The sequence below is a fragment of the Passer domesticus genome, chromosome 6, assembly GCF_036417665.1.
Source record: "Passer domesticus isolate bPasDom1 chromosome 6, bPasDom1.hap1, whole genome shotgun sequence".
Taxonomy (NCBI): Eukaryota; Metazoa; Chordata; class Aves; order Passeriformes; family Passeridae; genus Passer; species Passer domesticus.
In genome coordinates, this window is record NC_087479.1 from 22,995,765 (window position 1) to 23,011,508 (window position 15,744).

At 40.9% G+C, this 15,744-nt stretch overlaps 1 protein-coding gene across 2 annotated transcripts in view; it reads right to left on the reverse strand.

Annotated features, from left to right (window-relative positions):
• Nucleotides 1-15,744, reverse strand: part of TTLL5 (tubulin tyrosine ligase like 5) — a 123,452-nt gene that overhangs the window by 103,319 nt on the left and 4,389 nt on the right. For both annotated transcript variants that reach the window (XM_064423803.1, XM_064423804.1), the window contains 6 exons: nucleotides 14,339-14,421; nucleotides 13,464-13,570; nucleotides 12,763-12,893; nucleotides 12,096-12,178; nucleotides 9,731-9,800; nucleotides 9,385-9,469 (listed from right to left, as the gene is read on the reverse strand). In XM_064423803.1, coding sequence (XP_064279873.1) covers nucleotides 9,385-9,469; nucleotides 9,731-9,800; nucleotides 12,096-12,178; nucleotides 12,763-12,893; nucleotides 13,464-13,570; nucleotides 14,339-14,421 — 559 coding nt within the window. The remainder of the gene's footprint in view (nucleotides 1-9,384; nucleotides 9,470-9,730; nucleotides 9,801-12,095; nucleotides 12,179-12,762; nucleotides 12,894-13,463; nucleotides 13,571-14,338; nucleotides 14,422-15,744) is intronic.

The following is a 15,744-nucleotide window of genomic DNA, read 5'->3' on the forward strand; positions in this document are numbered from 1 at the left end:
CAGAGCTCCCAGTACCTAAGCTTTCTCTTTTGCTAGGATGCTATCATCTTGAAGGACATCATGGGCAACTTCAGCAATGCACCAAAAACCTTCAAAACATTAAATTACTCATTTCTACTATCTAAAAAGCCCAAGCTTTAAACAACATAATCCAGTTCTTAAGGCATTCATGCAGAGCTGGTTTGACCAGCTTCATGCTAAGTGCAGGTCTGCAAATGGAAAATCCAAGCTATTTCTAGAGCTTCTATCAATAGCTTCTGGATGCCAGAGCACTAACAGATCAGAAGTACAGTGCAAGCAAACAGCCCACACTCCTTACACTTTTGTGTTTTGCACTCACTTGAGATGGAAGAGTGTTACTACCTCTGAATTACCTTCAGTACTCTACAGCTTTTCAGAGTATATTTACTGTATCTTTCTGCCCCTGTAGTAACTATGCTGCTCACAAACACTCCTTCTCCCCAGGAAGGAGAAGATACTTGCAGGCTACAGAATGTCCTTCTTCAGCAGAAATTTACCACTATTTTAGAGAAACCAAGGTCATAGGAAAAGGCCTTGCAGGAATAGTGAAGAATAGAAAAACAGTGCTTGTAAAATTTTTCTAGGTGTTAACCTGAAATTAGAATAAACTCCAGAGGAACCTTACAATCTTTTAGAAGATTACTTCATTTAAGGGCAACGTTCTTTCCCAATTTTGTTCTGGGCCACTACTAAGAACAGAATATGTTACTTAAAGATAGGGGCCAAGATCCTAAAAGCAATTCAAAAACTATATGCTAAGCAGGGACAGAAAATAAAGAGCAAGCCTCATGTTTTCCTAGTAACAGAACTTACCACAAGTGTATGCTGCAATATTCTGCATGAACTATTTTTCTAAACACTGAAGGCTTCATGCCCAGGTGTCTCATATTGCTATAATCCAGCCAAAGAGTGATGAAGGCACAAGTACGTGAGTCCAGATCACCATCTGCCAGGACAGGACTGTTTCTGAGCCAAAGCATTACTCGTGGATGCTGCTATGTGGGAGCCTGCAATCAGACAGGAATCCAAGAGAACTCCTAAACCAGAGGCTGGACTGTCCACACGTGGAGGCCCACCTTCAGCCAAAAAAAACTATTTTATCAAGGGAAACTCCTCTAAACACTAATCTTCTGCTTACAAATACCATCTCTTCTTACCCTGCTTCAAGCAACTGTCATTTTCCCCCACTGTGGTCTGTTCCTGTCCAAGTTCTGAACTACTCCATAGGCCTTGCAACACAGACTCACACTTAACAGGCATTGCTGATAAATGTGTGTGTGGGCTGAGTGGTTCAACAATTAGATTCACATTGCTTTTAATTCTTACATAGAATTTTGCTGTAGGACTTGTCAAGTGGGAAAAAACCTAGGAAAAGGTAAAATTTTCCACTACTAGTCAGACAGGAAGGTTTTCTGCTACTTCAGTGCATTCTTCTGTCCCCACTTCATCTAAACCAGCAGTTCTTATTGTTAACAATGTGAATATTATGCAGGTAGCCAAGAAAGGAATGAGCGTCTGCTCTGTATCCACCATCAGAGAATATCAACTCTGTTTTGGCCTGAATACAGATTTGCTTTCTCTGTAACACAAGTTCTAACCACCAGTTTTCAAAGTTGAATGACTGAACCTTCTTTCACCTGCCAAAGTACTTGGAGAGGGTGCAGGAGAAGAAGATGCAAGAGGAATGGTCCTCTCTGACAGCATTAACCTGGGTCATCTCTGAGATATGTATTACACAGAGGTAACACGGTTCACAGCAGCAAGAATACAGGAAGCACTTCCAATGTCCTCATGTTATGTATTGCTTGCATTCACTGTTGAAAATTAACTCCAAGTGACACTAAAGACACTCACTTTCATGAACTTGTTTACCTGGACTTACTGCAGTCCCATCCTCCCAAAGATCCTCTCCTTCTAATGAATCTTGTCATTTTAATGTCTGAGGAAAGGACTAAGTTCAGAAAATTTAGGATACATTCTAACATAGTGGCATACAAGAGATTAGATTCCAAAAGCCTCTAAGCAGAAATATAATAGGAGAGTTTCTACCCCAAAACTACAGCTGGAAAAGAGGAAAGGTTAAACTGAGGTTGGCTGTGCATTGTTCAGTTTCCACACAAACTGCTGCCTGTCATACAGCCTCCCAGGCAGAAGTAGCTGCAATCATATTGGGAACAGCCCTGGCAGCCTCCCTCCCTTTCACTGCAGCTTCTCTTTCTCCAGCAGAACAGAGGAGATGCCCTTCATTTCTGAATTCAAAGATTAGAACAGAGAAGTGATACTCATACATTCCACTGTTCTGACACATCTGCTCGTGTCTCAGCTGATCACAGCCAAGTCACACAGGCAAATTGCAGCCTGGATGAAGGCAACAACCCAGTCTCTATACCAGCAATGACACACTGCTACACAGCTCACCTTCCCCAACAGCACATTTCCCTTCCCTCTGGCTGGACTTCATCTTGGATCAGAGAGGAAGAAAGAACAATCAAAAGCAAGCAGAAGGGTGGCAGTAGCAGCAGCAGGTAGCCTGGGCAGCACAAAAAGAAAATTAAGGGAGAAATCCTCACTAATTCCTTCAGACTCCAGAACTACTCTCAAACCTCTAGACTAATACCATAATATCTAGAGACATCCCAGCTCTCTACCTCCCTGTCATGTTTCAGGTTCAGCTTTGGTATTCACACACTGACAGATTTCAGTCTTCCTCCCCTTTATTGTGAGAGTTCATTAAAGGCCTAATAACCACACTTAAGTTCTACCTGCAATAGGTCACCTTCTCTACAAGTGCCATGCAAGCTTTTTGCCTGCTCACCTAGCAGTCTACAAAACACGTCAGAGCTGACACTGGAAAGTCCCCAAATCCACCACACCAAACTTTGGCCCCTAACCCACATCCCTACACTTCCTTAACCTAAACAACTATCCTTCTACTGTCACAATTTTAGGCAGGACCTTACCCAAGGGATTGTACAATGCTCTTTGCCTTATCTCCAGCATTACTTCAGGAAATGAATTAACCACAAGGTAAAGTTTGCAAGTCATTTCAGAAACATGTAAACTGGATCATTAAATATTTACAGAAGATGTTACATGGTTTTGCATGAAACTTGACAGCTCTGGAATGCTTATTTGAGGCATCTAGTCAGCCTGGGAAAAGAGGAGGAAAAAGGAAAATACTCGAGTGGGAAGAAGGAAAGAATAGTTAATCCCTCTTCTCTCAAATGAGTTGTACAAAAAAGCACAGATTATGATAGACTTTTCCATGACTGAACACAGAGTTCCTGCATAAATGTACTGGAAATAATCAGTGTAGTGCTTTTACAAGCATGCTCATCACGTTTTATGCTTGGAGTCACTTTCCCAGTCCCTCACTCCTCCCCATGCATTAGACTCTAGCCTCCCTGTTAGTCTATTAGCTGCCACTTTGTTTAGGGAACATAGTTCCTTACAGTACAGGACAGAAAACGGAAGTCTAAAGACGATCACATTCCCCCTACCTCCAACATTAATATGTTCCACCTGATATGTCAGTTAGCAATCGAGTATGAACAAGAGCTAAAGCTTGTATGGGAATTACTAAACATAAAAAGGAGTTTTGGTGACACCTCTATGATGGCAGTTTCTCTAATCAAAACTGAATACAATTACTCCAACAGTTCCATGTTAAAGAACAAGATCCAGGAGCAGTGTTACAGATGTCTGCAGGAACAGGGGGAAAAATAAAGACTTTTTTAATCTTTTCACAACAAATTTGCATGTTTTCAATTTATACATTAACATTAACGTGATTTTGAACCTTCAGAGCACAAGAAAACACCATGAGGATGACAAAGCACTGGCACAGGCCTCCCAGGAGGTTGTGGAGTCTCCTTCCTTGGAGATATTCAAAAGCCATCTGGACATGGTCCTGGGCAGCCAGACCTAGATGGCCCCACTTGACAGGGGGTTGGACCAGATCCCTTCCAAACTCAGCTACTCTGATTTTGTGAATATCTCATGTTCTCTTTCTCACATTCTCTAGTTTCTCATTGTTCAGACTGTCAGCAGCATCAACAACTGAGCTGACCAAATTGAACAACTGCTTAGTAGCCTGTCTGTTAAGCACAACAGCAGGTCATGTAGTTATGAATCAGTAGTTATTCACCTCAGTGATCTGAATCTGATTATCTTAATTAAAAAGTAAGGAAACAACATAAAGCTGTCTGGCTTGATAGTCTATCCACTGGCCTGAAGCCCAGCAGGTCCATCTAGTGAATAGCACTGTTCCACAGCTCCTGCACAGGGCAATGTCTACTGAAGGGGCTGTAGTCTGACCCCAGGAGTCCATGCAGAAAGAAATGAGCTGCACTCCCTAAGCAGCACAGGCTGCTGGGCAGGGGTTACTGCAAGAGGGATGGGGCTGCAGCAGCTGGCTCAGCCAACTCTGGCCTGAGCACAGCCTGTGAGCTAATGTGAATTCCTTGGCTCAAAGCAAATACCTGAATTCTTTGGAAACCACAGGAATCCAGCACAGAAATGGTGAATATCCCAGAGGAGCCAGTGTCAACTAGGAAGCCAGGCCACTGAAGGAAGGGTGTCACAAGGCTGAGTGGTGTGAGCTCAGGTGGCAGCTAGAGGCAGGTGCTGCAAAGCCCAGCGTTCTAACTGCAGGGCAAACCCTTGTGTCCCACTGGAAAGTCCCCTCAGGCTGCTGCTCCTTGGGCCTTTTGCAAGAATGTTTGTGTTTCAGATCAGTTTCAATTCTTTTTCTGTAATCTATTTTTCAAATTCAACATAAAATTGAATGACAAGATCCTGGTGGTCTATGACCCTTCCAGCTGTTCAAGCTCAGAAATAGGGCTGTCTAAACATGGTTTAGGAGAAAAAGCAGTCCATCAAGAAGTCTCCCCAAAACAAGGAGCCATTTCACTATGAATCCCCATACTATGTGTCAAGGCTCATCATGCCTGCAGGCACCAAACAAGAAAGGTCCACCAGGCTCCTTTCTGTCACACAGAAGAAGGGGAAATTAGACAGGAGAGAAAACTAGCAAAACAGGGGAGGCTCACAAACAGCACAAGCTATTCCTGGCCCTGTTCTCTTCAGCTGTACTTCAGGCACAAGTCAGGCTTGTTATTCCCTACTTACATGACTGCCTCTCCAAAAACCAGCAGAATGCACCAATTCAGCAGTTGGCTCTACGTGAAACCCTGCTGGGACTCCCACATAACTGGGCTTGGTGAGTCACCTTCAAAAGCATGTCAAAGTTTATAATTAAGGCTGTAGTTTATTAACAATGTACCTCTTATTTAAACTAAGATATAAAAGGTATATCAATAAATATATTACACTGCCTGTTTTGGGAGTCTCAGATAAATAAAACTACCAAGTTTTTTAATGTATGATCAGATGACAGAGCCATACCCTCAGGCAAACCTGGACCAAGCTTAACATGACTATCTCCTTTTCCAAACCTATGCCTTCACTGCAAAGGTCCCAGCTACAATTCTCCAGGCTGTGATCACAGACAACCAATCTAGATTATAATTGTCTTTTCCAGTACAAAGTTACTAAATATCTGCCAATTTAACAGATGTATGGCAGCACACTATGTTTTTCTTTTTTTTTTTTAATATGTACTAGAAAAGCATTCAACACACTTTTCAATCCAACAGGAGGATCTTAAGTCACTCAGTGCTGCTTTATTATGTCTTACGCACAGCTTCAGTCTTGGTTCAAGCCTCAAAGTAAGAGAGGAAAATCCCACTCCCTCCAAACAGATCACTGAATATCTCCAAATTAATCTATTAGCAGCATTCCTTCTAAAGATCCACCAGGCACAAAACATGCAAGGAGTTTTGACAGAGTTCGAGGAAGACATGACTAGAAAAGCTGTATTGTAACAAAAGATAAAAACACAGCACATTCACTGATACCACTCTTAATAACTCTCCAGAAGTCTGATAGTTGACTCTGTTCACTTGAGGCTCTGTCTCCTTACACAGCTTATTCCACATGAGTGGGGTGGAAGTAGCTAGAAAAGGAACCTACTCAACATCAGTGCTTCTTACGTCCTACTCAGTATTCTTTTAGAGGATAAACAGAAAAAAACCCTAAACAAAACCCCCAAATAAAACAAAACAAAAAGCCACACAAACGAAAAAAAAAAATCAAAAAACCCCCAATACAAACATTTTGAAGTCATTATCTTCCTGGAAAACTGCATTAAAAATTTAATATATAAAAAGGGAGAACTTTGGCATGGGCAAACCAAATAGTTATTTAGTACTTCTAGCACAACAGCTTTGTTACACACATGTGGGTACATACCCTTCCTATCTCCTTCAGATGAAAACTGGAAAGTGAAATAGAAGGTACAAAAATGTTGGACTACAATCTCTTACTTTTCCTCAGCTCTGAAGCCTCAAATTCCACTCTAGATCATGCCATGACAAGTCTAGCTGTGCCAGAAGAAACAAGGCCTAAGGAAACATCTAGTCAAACATCACAAATGGTTGTTATACCAAGTCTGTTCCTTGTAAATATCATTACATCTTATGGGTTCCTCATAGCACTACTTTTCTGGTAGAGGCCACCAAGTTTACCAAAACAGTCAGGTTCCTCTTGGAATATGCAAAGCATAACACTAGAGAGGAACATGACCTTTCAGACATGCATTCTTACACAGACAAAGAAAATGGAAACAAAAAAATTAAAACACCAAGCTAGGTCATCCTTACTACACTTCAGAGACTATCTGCCTTCAGAAAGCAAATTCAAAACACAGAAGTCACCATAGTACACCACAAGCACTAGCTGAGGTTCCAAAACCAGATTGCTTTGTTCTGCTGGTATTTTTCACCTTGGATTGCTTCTATACCACTTCTGATTCCAGGCCCTTACATTACTTCCCAGTTCTCTGCTAGAAATGTTTTCTATCCTTAAGCAGCATGGGTTTTCTTTTTTTTACCTTAAGCAAAGTATTAAAAGCAGCTTCTACCCCCAAGGTTAAAACCTTTCCCTCCCTCTGCAGAGCTAAACTTTTGTCCCAGCTTTAAACCAAAGCATTACACTATGTGAGGCAATATAATGGTCTCTCCCAGCACACAACTCATACGAAAATGAATGGCAAAACAGCTAAATAGGAAGCTATAATTCAGTAACTCCTGGTTCTTTACCTCTCAGCAACTGAATCTGCAGGGTACAGGGAAAACACAAATCGCTACAGCTGAAGACTGCTAGTGCCATCTGGAGGCCACCCAGAACAGGTCACCTAAAGCTCTACCAGCCTCTGCTCACCTTGAGTGAGCCTTGTCCTCCAAAGACGGCTTGCCAGCACTTGCAGCATGAACATACCAGCTGAACAGCCACAGTAGATGGGGAATGCTTAACGATAATTAAAGATAATGTCTGCAATAAACGTACAGCTATCATGTGATAGCATTCAACTGCAAGTCTTTAGCCACAGGTGACACTGCTCAGTGGGTTGCTGAAGTTTAGTAACAGAACCAGAGCTACTCTCCACAGCCCAGAGACATCTCTCTTGGAAGAGAGACAACAGCTCATTATTTTCATTTCCTCCACACCTCTTCCATAGTTGTACTGGTAGAGTAGACCATACCACAAAGCAGCATTAAGATACCTAATGCCACATTTAGTCTCCATATACTATCTACCTCTCACAGAAAGCTGAAGGATGAGATGAAATTTGAAAGAAAGGAAAACTTTGATTAGTAATACTGTGGTGTCCTGTGGATATATATTCTACGTGTCATGTGTCAAGACCACGTACACCAGATTTGATTATACCTTAAACAAATGGAATCTAAACACACATAAAGCTGCTCAGGATTTCAGAACACTGAAAAGTGATTTGCAAGTATTGCTGCCAGATGTGCATTGAGAAGGTGGGCATGGAAGACTGAGAGTACAGAACTGTTGAGACTGGTGTTTCTGAATGGATACCCAGATATGGACTTCCACACTCTTACCTTCGAGCAAAATATATTCTCTACTGCAAAAATGCACACTTACCCTCAGAGTAGAACACTTGTGTTTATACAGATGTATTTTTCCAGAAGTAAACTCCTTTGTTACAAGATCAGCATAATCACCTTTAAGATAGTAGTAATGGTGCAAATCCTATTTTTGAAGGCCTGCTATGTATTGCCTATTCTGAGAACATGCTGGAATTCTATGCTACCTTGTTTCCCTCTTCACTTTCCAAAAACATGCAATTATTATCAGCTAACAGTTAAGCTGCCAGTTCCCAAGAGAAAAGTCTTGCATGAGTGGCATGTTTAAGGCTCACTTTCTAAAGTGAAAATAGTTGTCAAGTTTTCCACTTATTGAAGACGAGCTTCCCCTTTCTGCCTCCTTTTAGGGAAAAAATGTGTTCACATTATCTTTGCAGGTAGAGGCACATCATAACACACCTGAAGAGTATTCATCAATTTAATGGATATTTCTTGTGGGATCATTATTTATGTATTCTTTGGGATTCATCATCTTCTTGAGAAAGAATTTGGATTCAGTATCTACCCAAGTGAGAGCCATGTCAGGCATGAATCCTAAAGATATTCTGAACACATCATATCTGCTTGAAAGAAAGATACGGCATTACTTAAAACTGTTCCTGACAGTTGTGTGGTGCTCTTTTCTCAAACATCAGTACAGTTAAAATTCTGATCTGTCGGGAATTCAGAAGGGTGATTGCTTCAAATCCATTAGTTACTACGGACAAATATTTTGCTAAACTTCTGGGACAAAGAGAACAGGTATTTTAGGCAGACAAGTATTGATGCTAGGTGTCTCATGACTTACATGCAAATGAAAATTGTTACCTTGCAGGGTAAAAACAGTGAACTAGCTTAAAACCACTTAGTAGATACTGCAGAAAATACAAATGCTAACCTAAAATTTAAAAGAGTCATTGAAATGAATGAGTCACTGAGCTCATTCATTAACAGGTCTGCAACTACTTTTTTTTAGGACAAATTGGAGAAAGCTTGGACTCCCTTCCCCTCAGAGAATGGAGAAGAGGCACAAAGGTATCAACAATCCCAAGTTTCAAGAAGAACTCAGCCTTGAGAATGAACGTGCCAGTGACAATCTGTTTGGCCATTTAACCCTTGGGAGTTAAAAACTTCTTTTATTAATTACATATAAAAACAATAAAATCCCTCAGTGAAAAACCCTATAATCTACATGAAGAAACCTGATGGGGCACGGCATGATGAAGTATCATCTACTTAAAGTCTCCAGAATTGCCTAATTGGCGCTTTCCTCATTTTACTATTGTTTCCAAAGTAGAGAGGCAAGCCAAGAAGTGTCTGGATCAGCAAGTGCAGGTACACCAAAAAACAAAGACTTCTCCCATACCTGGCCAATCCTTCCTCGTAGAGGTAGACAACAAGGGGATCATAAGATGTAACCAGAACATAGAGACGCACATCGAACTTGAAATCTGAAATACAGTTGTCAAGAGTCAGTGACTGCAAACTTCTTTCAGACGTCATAACTAGTTGAGGAATTTCAACAGACTCTGAGAGCAATAAACAATTATCTGCTGCTGACATAGGTGCCTTTACAACAATCCCAGTTGTAAAGCTTCCAGGCTTTAGTGAATTCTCTAGTTACATTTGTCTGAGGCTAGACCAAGCTAGACCATGCACAGATCCTCAGATGCAACGTTGGGGGGAGACAAGCAATTCCTAAGCACACTCACCATCTATGAGCAAGGGATTGCTGATGTAACGAGACACCAAGATGTTGTCTTCCACTACAATTTGGTTTGGCTGCAAAAGAACAGAGAATTTAAGAGTGAGAAAACAGCAGATGTAAGGAATAAGAAGAAATTAGATCAAATCCACCATTTTTTCCTGCCTTTCCCTCCTAAAGGAGGTTTGTACAGCCACCCTGTACCAACAACTATGTCTGGGGAAGGAAGAAATAAAACCAAAATGAAAAAAACATAACTGTCACAGCATATGCCACAGTCAAGACTGCCACCGTACACAGAGTATCACCATACACTATCAGAAGACTTACCACCCATACAGAGTAACACCTTACCACATCAGAAGGCTTCAGGCATCTACCCTTCTTGTTCTTTAGCCCAGCCTTTTATACCCCTCATATTCATGCATTGCACTGTGTGCCCTCTGCTCCCTTTGGTGGTTGGTCAGTGCCCCTGGGCACTCCATGGCTCATTGCTATCAGTGCTGCTCACAGCTGTGCCCACTGGGGATGAGGCTGGCCACAGCCCCACTCCCAATTACCACAAACTGTGTACCTACACATAACTATGAGTCACAACACATTTAAGGTAATTAGATCCTAAAGAGAATGATTGCATTGCCAAAAAACCTGCTCATTGAATTTTCCAGTAAAATACTCAGAGTAGCACAGAGATTAACAGCCACATGGTAAATAATGTAAAATAGGCAGAGAAAAAAAACCCACACCTAAGGAGTAATTGTTACTCTGTTTGCTCCTCAAAGGTTTAACCAAACACATGGAGAAGGGGTTTAAAAGATCCAGGATGGAGTATGTAACTACAGATGGTGAGGAAACCACAAGCGCAGAAAACTACTCAACTTGTGATCTTTATAACAACATCCTGGGCTGCTATCCAACCTTTTTGCCTACCTTATACTGAGTCTCAGCTCACAGCAGGAGCTCCTGTACCCAAAAGAAGCTACGCTTGTAGGTAAGAACAGAAAGCTCAAACTATGACAAATACATGTCACAAAGTTATGGGATCTGTTGAAAAAGCTTTTACTTTTTGCTGTATGCAAGGCTCTCTTGTAACCAGTTTCTTGCCTTCAGCTTGCAAAAGAGGCGAGAGAATCACAGGATTCTGCCATTATTCAATGTTGTATCTATTCAGCCACAACACCAGCATGATGAGTAGAAAACCTAAGCATATAAAATGCTTATGTAAAATGTGAGAGAACTTCCCTCAGAATATCACACAAAAGTGACACACTGTTCTATATGGATCAGGGAAATGCAAAGGTTATTTATTTGTTTGGAGGGGTTATCATTGTTTTCAAAAACTTTTGTGATGAGATACTAAAAGACACTCTTTTAATGGCATCACACTGAAGGAAACTGGCCTGTGGGCCAAACTAGCTGCAGTGTTTCTCAAACAGAAATACACAAAGGGATATTGGTCCCAGAAGGGTATTTTCCCCAGGTCATGGCCAACTGCCATGTGAGCCTGAGCTCATTCCTCCCTTTCAAGCAAAGAAAAAACTGAGTGCAGCTCTGGAAATACTTACCTCATACACTTGGCGAATTGCTCCCTTATTTTATGGGAAATGATTCAAGTAGAAAACAGATGAGGCAGCATGACCCCTTCAGTGCAGGGAAGGCTAAAGGGGTTTGAATGAGTGAAAACAAAATGACTCAACAGTCATTTTGCTGTTGAGTATATTTATTGGAATCCCCTCATGTGTTTGGCTCCAGTTCAGATGTATTTGTCACCTATGACAACCTAGCTCCCTGCAAAGCCCACAAAGAGCAAAAGGCACTACAACCTGCACATTAATTTCAAAGAACTATCCCCATTACACCTCAGGAAGGACACACTGGCCTTTAGATAACACAGCTTTAAGATTGATACACTTCCTACTCCATCAAGGTTCATTTAAATTGGTCTTTTTCATGGGGGAGTGTGAGACAAGGGGTCTGTTTGAGGACTGTTTAGGTCACACAGGGAAACAACTAAGGAGAGTTCTGGAAATCTGCACAAGGTCAGCCTACTATCAGCCACAAACAGAGCATGAGGCAGCACAGCTTCCCAAACTGTCTCAGGGAGTATAAACTTGCTCCTAATAAGCTAAGACTTGAAGGTAAATTGCAAGATGAGCTCAGCATACAAAGAGATAGACTGCTTTTGGTTACACAGCACAGGCCCAGGCAGGCCTTCCAAGCTGCTCAGGGCTGTTGAATTGCTCACCAATATATGGCTGAAATTGAGAGTAAGGCCAGTGTCCAGTTAGATGCCTCCATGCCTCTCTTGTCTGGAAGCCAACATAGTTTCAAGACACTGTTACTGAAGAGGAGTCCTTTTAGTGAACACTTACATTATTTATCAGGTAGACACCTCGACCTCTGGAAGAGGCCACAGGCTTCACTATCCATGGGCCTCTGTCCTTAGAATAGGTATCTGGTTAAAAGAAAACAGCACAAGTCTGCAACATTTTCCATTTTGCTTATTAACAGGGGAGCAAGAATCAAGAATGCTGCCTACAGTAAATGCTTTCGAGAACTCCACAAGGAGATCAAAGTCTGCTTTTCCAGTGTGCTATTTCACCCCTTTGGAATCATTGCAATTATTACAGCCCTTCCCTGAAGCCCCCACAGTGCTCTGATAGATTCATTCTTCTGTCCTATGCCTCCTTTTGGCACTTCTTACTTCAGTACTCACAGGCATTAAGCAGCAATATTGTGAAGCTGATCATCAACAACACTGTGTATATAAAAACTCCTCCATTTTGGAGTCTTAACCCCTCATCATCTTTTTGGAAACTTACACAGGCATGGAGTAAACAGCAGAGTAGAAATTACATAAAGAAATCATGTGGACCTTTTCTACTGTCTTCCCACCTTCCTCTAATTTTGTTACCTTAACCACTAGGCAACAAAACCTTAACCAGCATGATCAAAAGGCTAGGATATTAAAAATAATTCCCTTCCCCACACATCCCATCATTTTGGTTTATGTCTGGGCATCATCAACCATTCACTTACTGCAGAACTCCTGGTACTCTGTTGGGAGGATAAAGGTCTGAGGTAAGATATGGAATGTCTTGAAGCCATGGGCGAGCTGCATTCGGCAGACATTCTTGTACAGTCTGTCCTTTCGTGTCAGTTCATATGACCTGGAGTCCCAAAACAAGAGACTGTATCTATTTATTCCCCAACATTACAGCAACCTTTTGTCCTAGTTACTGAAGTATCTGTAGCTTTGCTAGGTGTCTAAGCCCTAACTTGTCAGATGTCTAAACCCTAATTGACTCTCAAGCTTTACTGCCTCTGCCTTATGGCTGTATTAATATCCTTCATGGCACTTCTTGCAATTCCCAAGACAGACTGAAGCAATCTGTCATAAAGGTGGTTATAAACTAACTGGTTATAACAGTGGTATATAAACTTTAGCTCGGATATAGGACCATCCCTCTAACTAAAAACTCAAGTCACAAATAATTTACCATCAAATAAAGAAAATAAAATTAAAAATCCAATATTTGGGCTAAATACAACATCTTCATTGATATACTATTCGCTGAAAACCTCAAAGACCATTAAGAATAAAGACAAAATGTGGCAGTGGCCCTGTCTGTTGGGATTTTAAAGTACCACATATGGTCTATTTTTTGGGGGGCATCTATGTTCAGATTTTTGCAAATCACCACAAGTATGTTCAACAAAATATGGTATCAAGGCCTTACCTAGGGAAATGGTTTACTTTCTGAATATCTGTAAGGGAACGCAGCAAGCAGGGCTTCAAGTGTGATCCTGTCCACATGAGGTTATAATCACTGCTATTAGGGTGAACCTAAAAGGCAGCATAAAAATACCACATACAAAAACACTGAACTAATGAAAAGCAATACCACTTTGTCCCTAGATCCACAAGGCCAAAGCAACTCTAGTCTAAGACAGTCTCCTCTACTGTCTCTAATATAAGGGCAACTCCTGCCAAACCGCTACCCTAAGGTATTCCCATGCTGAGAAATAACCATGTCAGATTTTTTAAATGAACTTGTGAGACTGTTATTTTCATAGATGGTTTAAACATAGTTTGTAAAGCAGTTTTAATCTCTTCAGGAAACTTGTCAGATCAATTCCTTAAGCTGCTGTTATTCTGAAAAAAAATCAACCCTATACATCTCTGAAATTATCATTAGCTGCATACAGGACACTCTTTTAGAGTAAGACAGGCGCTAGAAGAGAAGTGTGAAATACTACATCAATACTTCTGAAAGCTTGTAAAGGCTGAAAAATTAAATCCTTCAGATTTTCTCAAGGGTGTGATGCTTTAAAAGCATCACATGACCAAACTTCAGCATTTCTTTTCCCCTATTTTTGAAGGCTTAAGACTAATGGGCTCTCCTCTGAGGGAGCAAAATGACATTTTCAGTCTGACTAGCACAGTACATTAAAAGGCAAAACAAAAAACCTCAAAGGAAGCTGCTTCCACAGCAACTTCCTGGTTCTAACCCTGCAGAATTTAAAAAAAAAAAAAAAACCACAAAAAATCCAAAACCATCATCATCACCTCCCAGCCAAGCACAAAATCAGACTAGAGGTTTGCTGCATTCACCTCGTGGAATCCATGGGCAGTCAGAATGCTCCGAACCAGCCGGCTGTCTGTCCGCACAATCTTATAGGACATGCGGAAGCGCTCTGTGAGGAGGCAGAGAGACACAGGATTAGAGTCTGCACCTGGGAAAATAAACTAAAGTCATGCTACCAAAGAAAAGGACTCAGACAGTACAACTGCACTTAATTCACAGAGAACAGCAGCACATAATAGGAAAGGGAGACAGCAAATGCCAACATCAGCATCACTGAACTGATTCAAATCAGCCCTTAGTGATAATGTAGTAACATCATAGAACCCCATCATACAAAAATAAGGCACAGGACAGCCTAAAAAATACCCAGATTATTTTCTAAAAACGTTTCACTATATAGACTGCTTTATAACACTCCAAACATTATTTCAGCTTTCTTCTCCAGTCAATATTGCTATTTCTAGCTAAAATTAATTATGTCTAATGCCCCTCCTTGATATGGCTTGCTTATGTGATCACTTTTTAGATCCTGAAAACCCAAAAGAAAGCACTGAATTTTTGTTTACATCTCATTCACCTGTACCAGTCTTCCAACAAATAACTGCAAATACAGTAAGAAATTAAGTAAATAGTACAAGGAAATAAAAACTCACTATGGAAGTAGAAATTAATAAAAACAAAGGCAATAAGCAGCCCCAGAGGTATAAGATAAAACAAAAGCAAGCAGGAAGACTAGAGGTCAGTTGCAATATAAAAGGATGTGGCAATTCAAAAAAAGAGTTCAAAGACAGTAGAGAAAGAAATTGCAATGCTAGAATATAGAACTGCCTAGAAAAGGCAGTTTACAAGTGTGTTCAAACTGAGAATAAAAGGGTGAAGATTAGATTAAACTTCAGGAAATATGTTCTACCAACAAAAGTAAATCAAAAAAGCAAGAAGCATCATAATCAGGAACAAGACAAAGCTAGAGGAAATTTAACAAGCTGCACTATTCAGCAGTAAACTTGTTAAACTGAGTAAGAAAAAGCAGAAGAGACCTCACGCTCCAGTAAAAATGCGAGTTACAATTACCATCAGCTTCTGGCACGATCCAAGTACGTTTGTAACTCACATGAAAAGGATCAGGAGTTTCCACATATAAAACACCTTCTCCACCCCTTACCCCAATGAGCCAGAAGCATTTCTGCTTGGATAGAATATTAGAAATGAAAGCATCAATTACCTAAGAAAGAAAAAAGCAAGAGAAGAAAGAAGTGTCAGCACCTTCACAAAAGGAAGCTGAGTACATTTTAGCTTTTCTCCAACTCAGCACACCCAGAACAAGCTCCCAGCTGTACACACCCACAAGCACTAACTTTTCAAATCCAAAATGACTGTTTATAACAACCCAGACTCTTTAGAGGCTCTCCCTTACTTGACAATAGACAGGTTT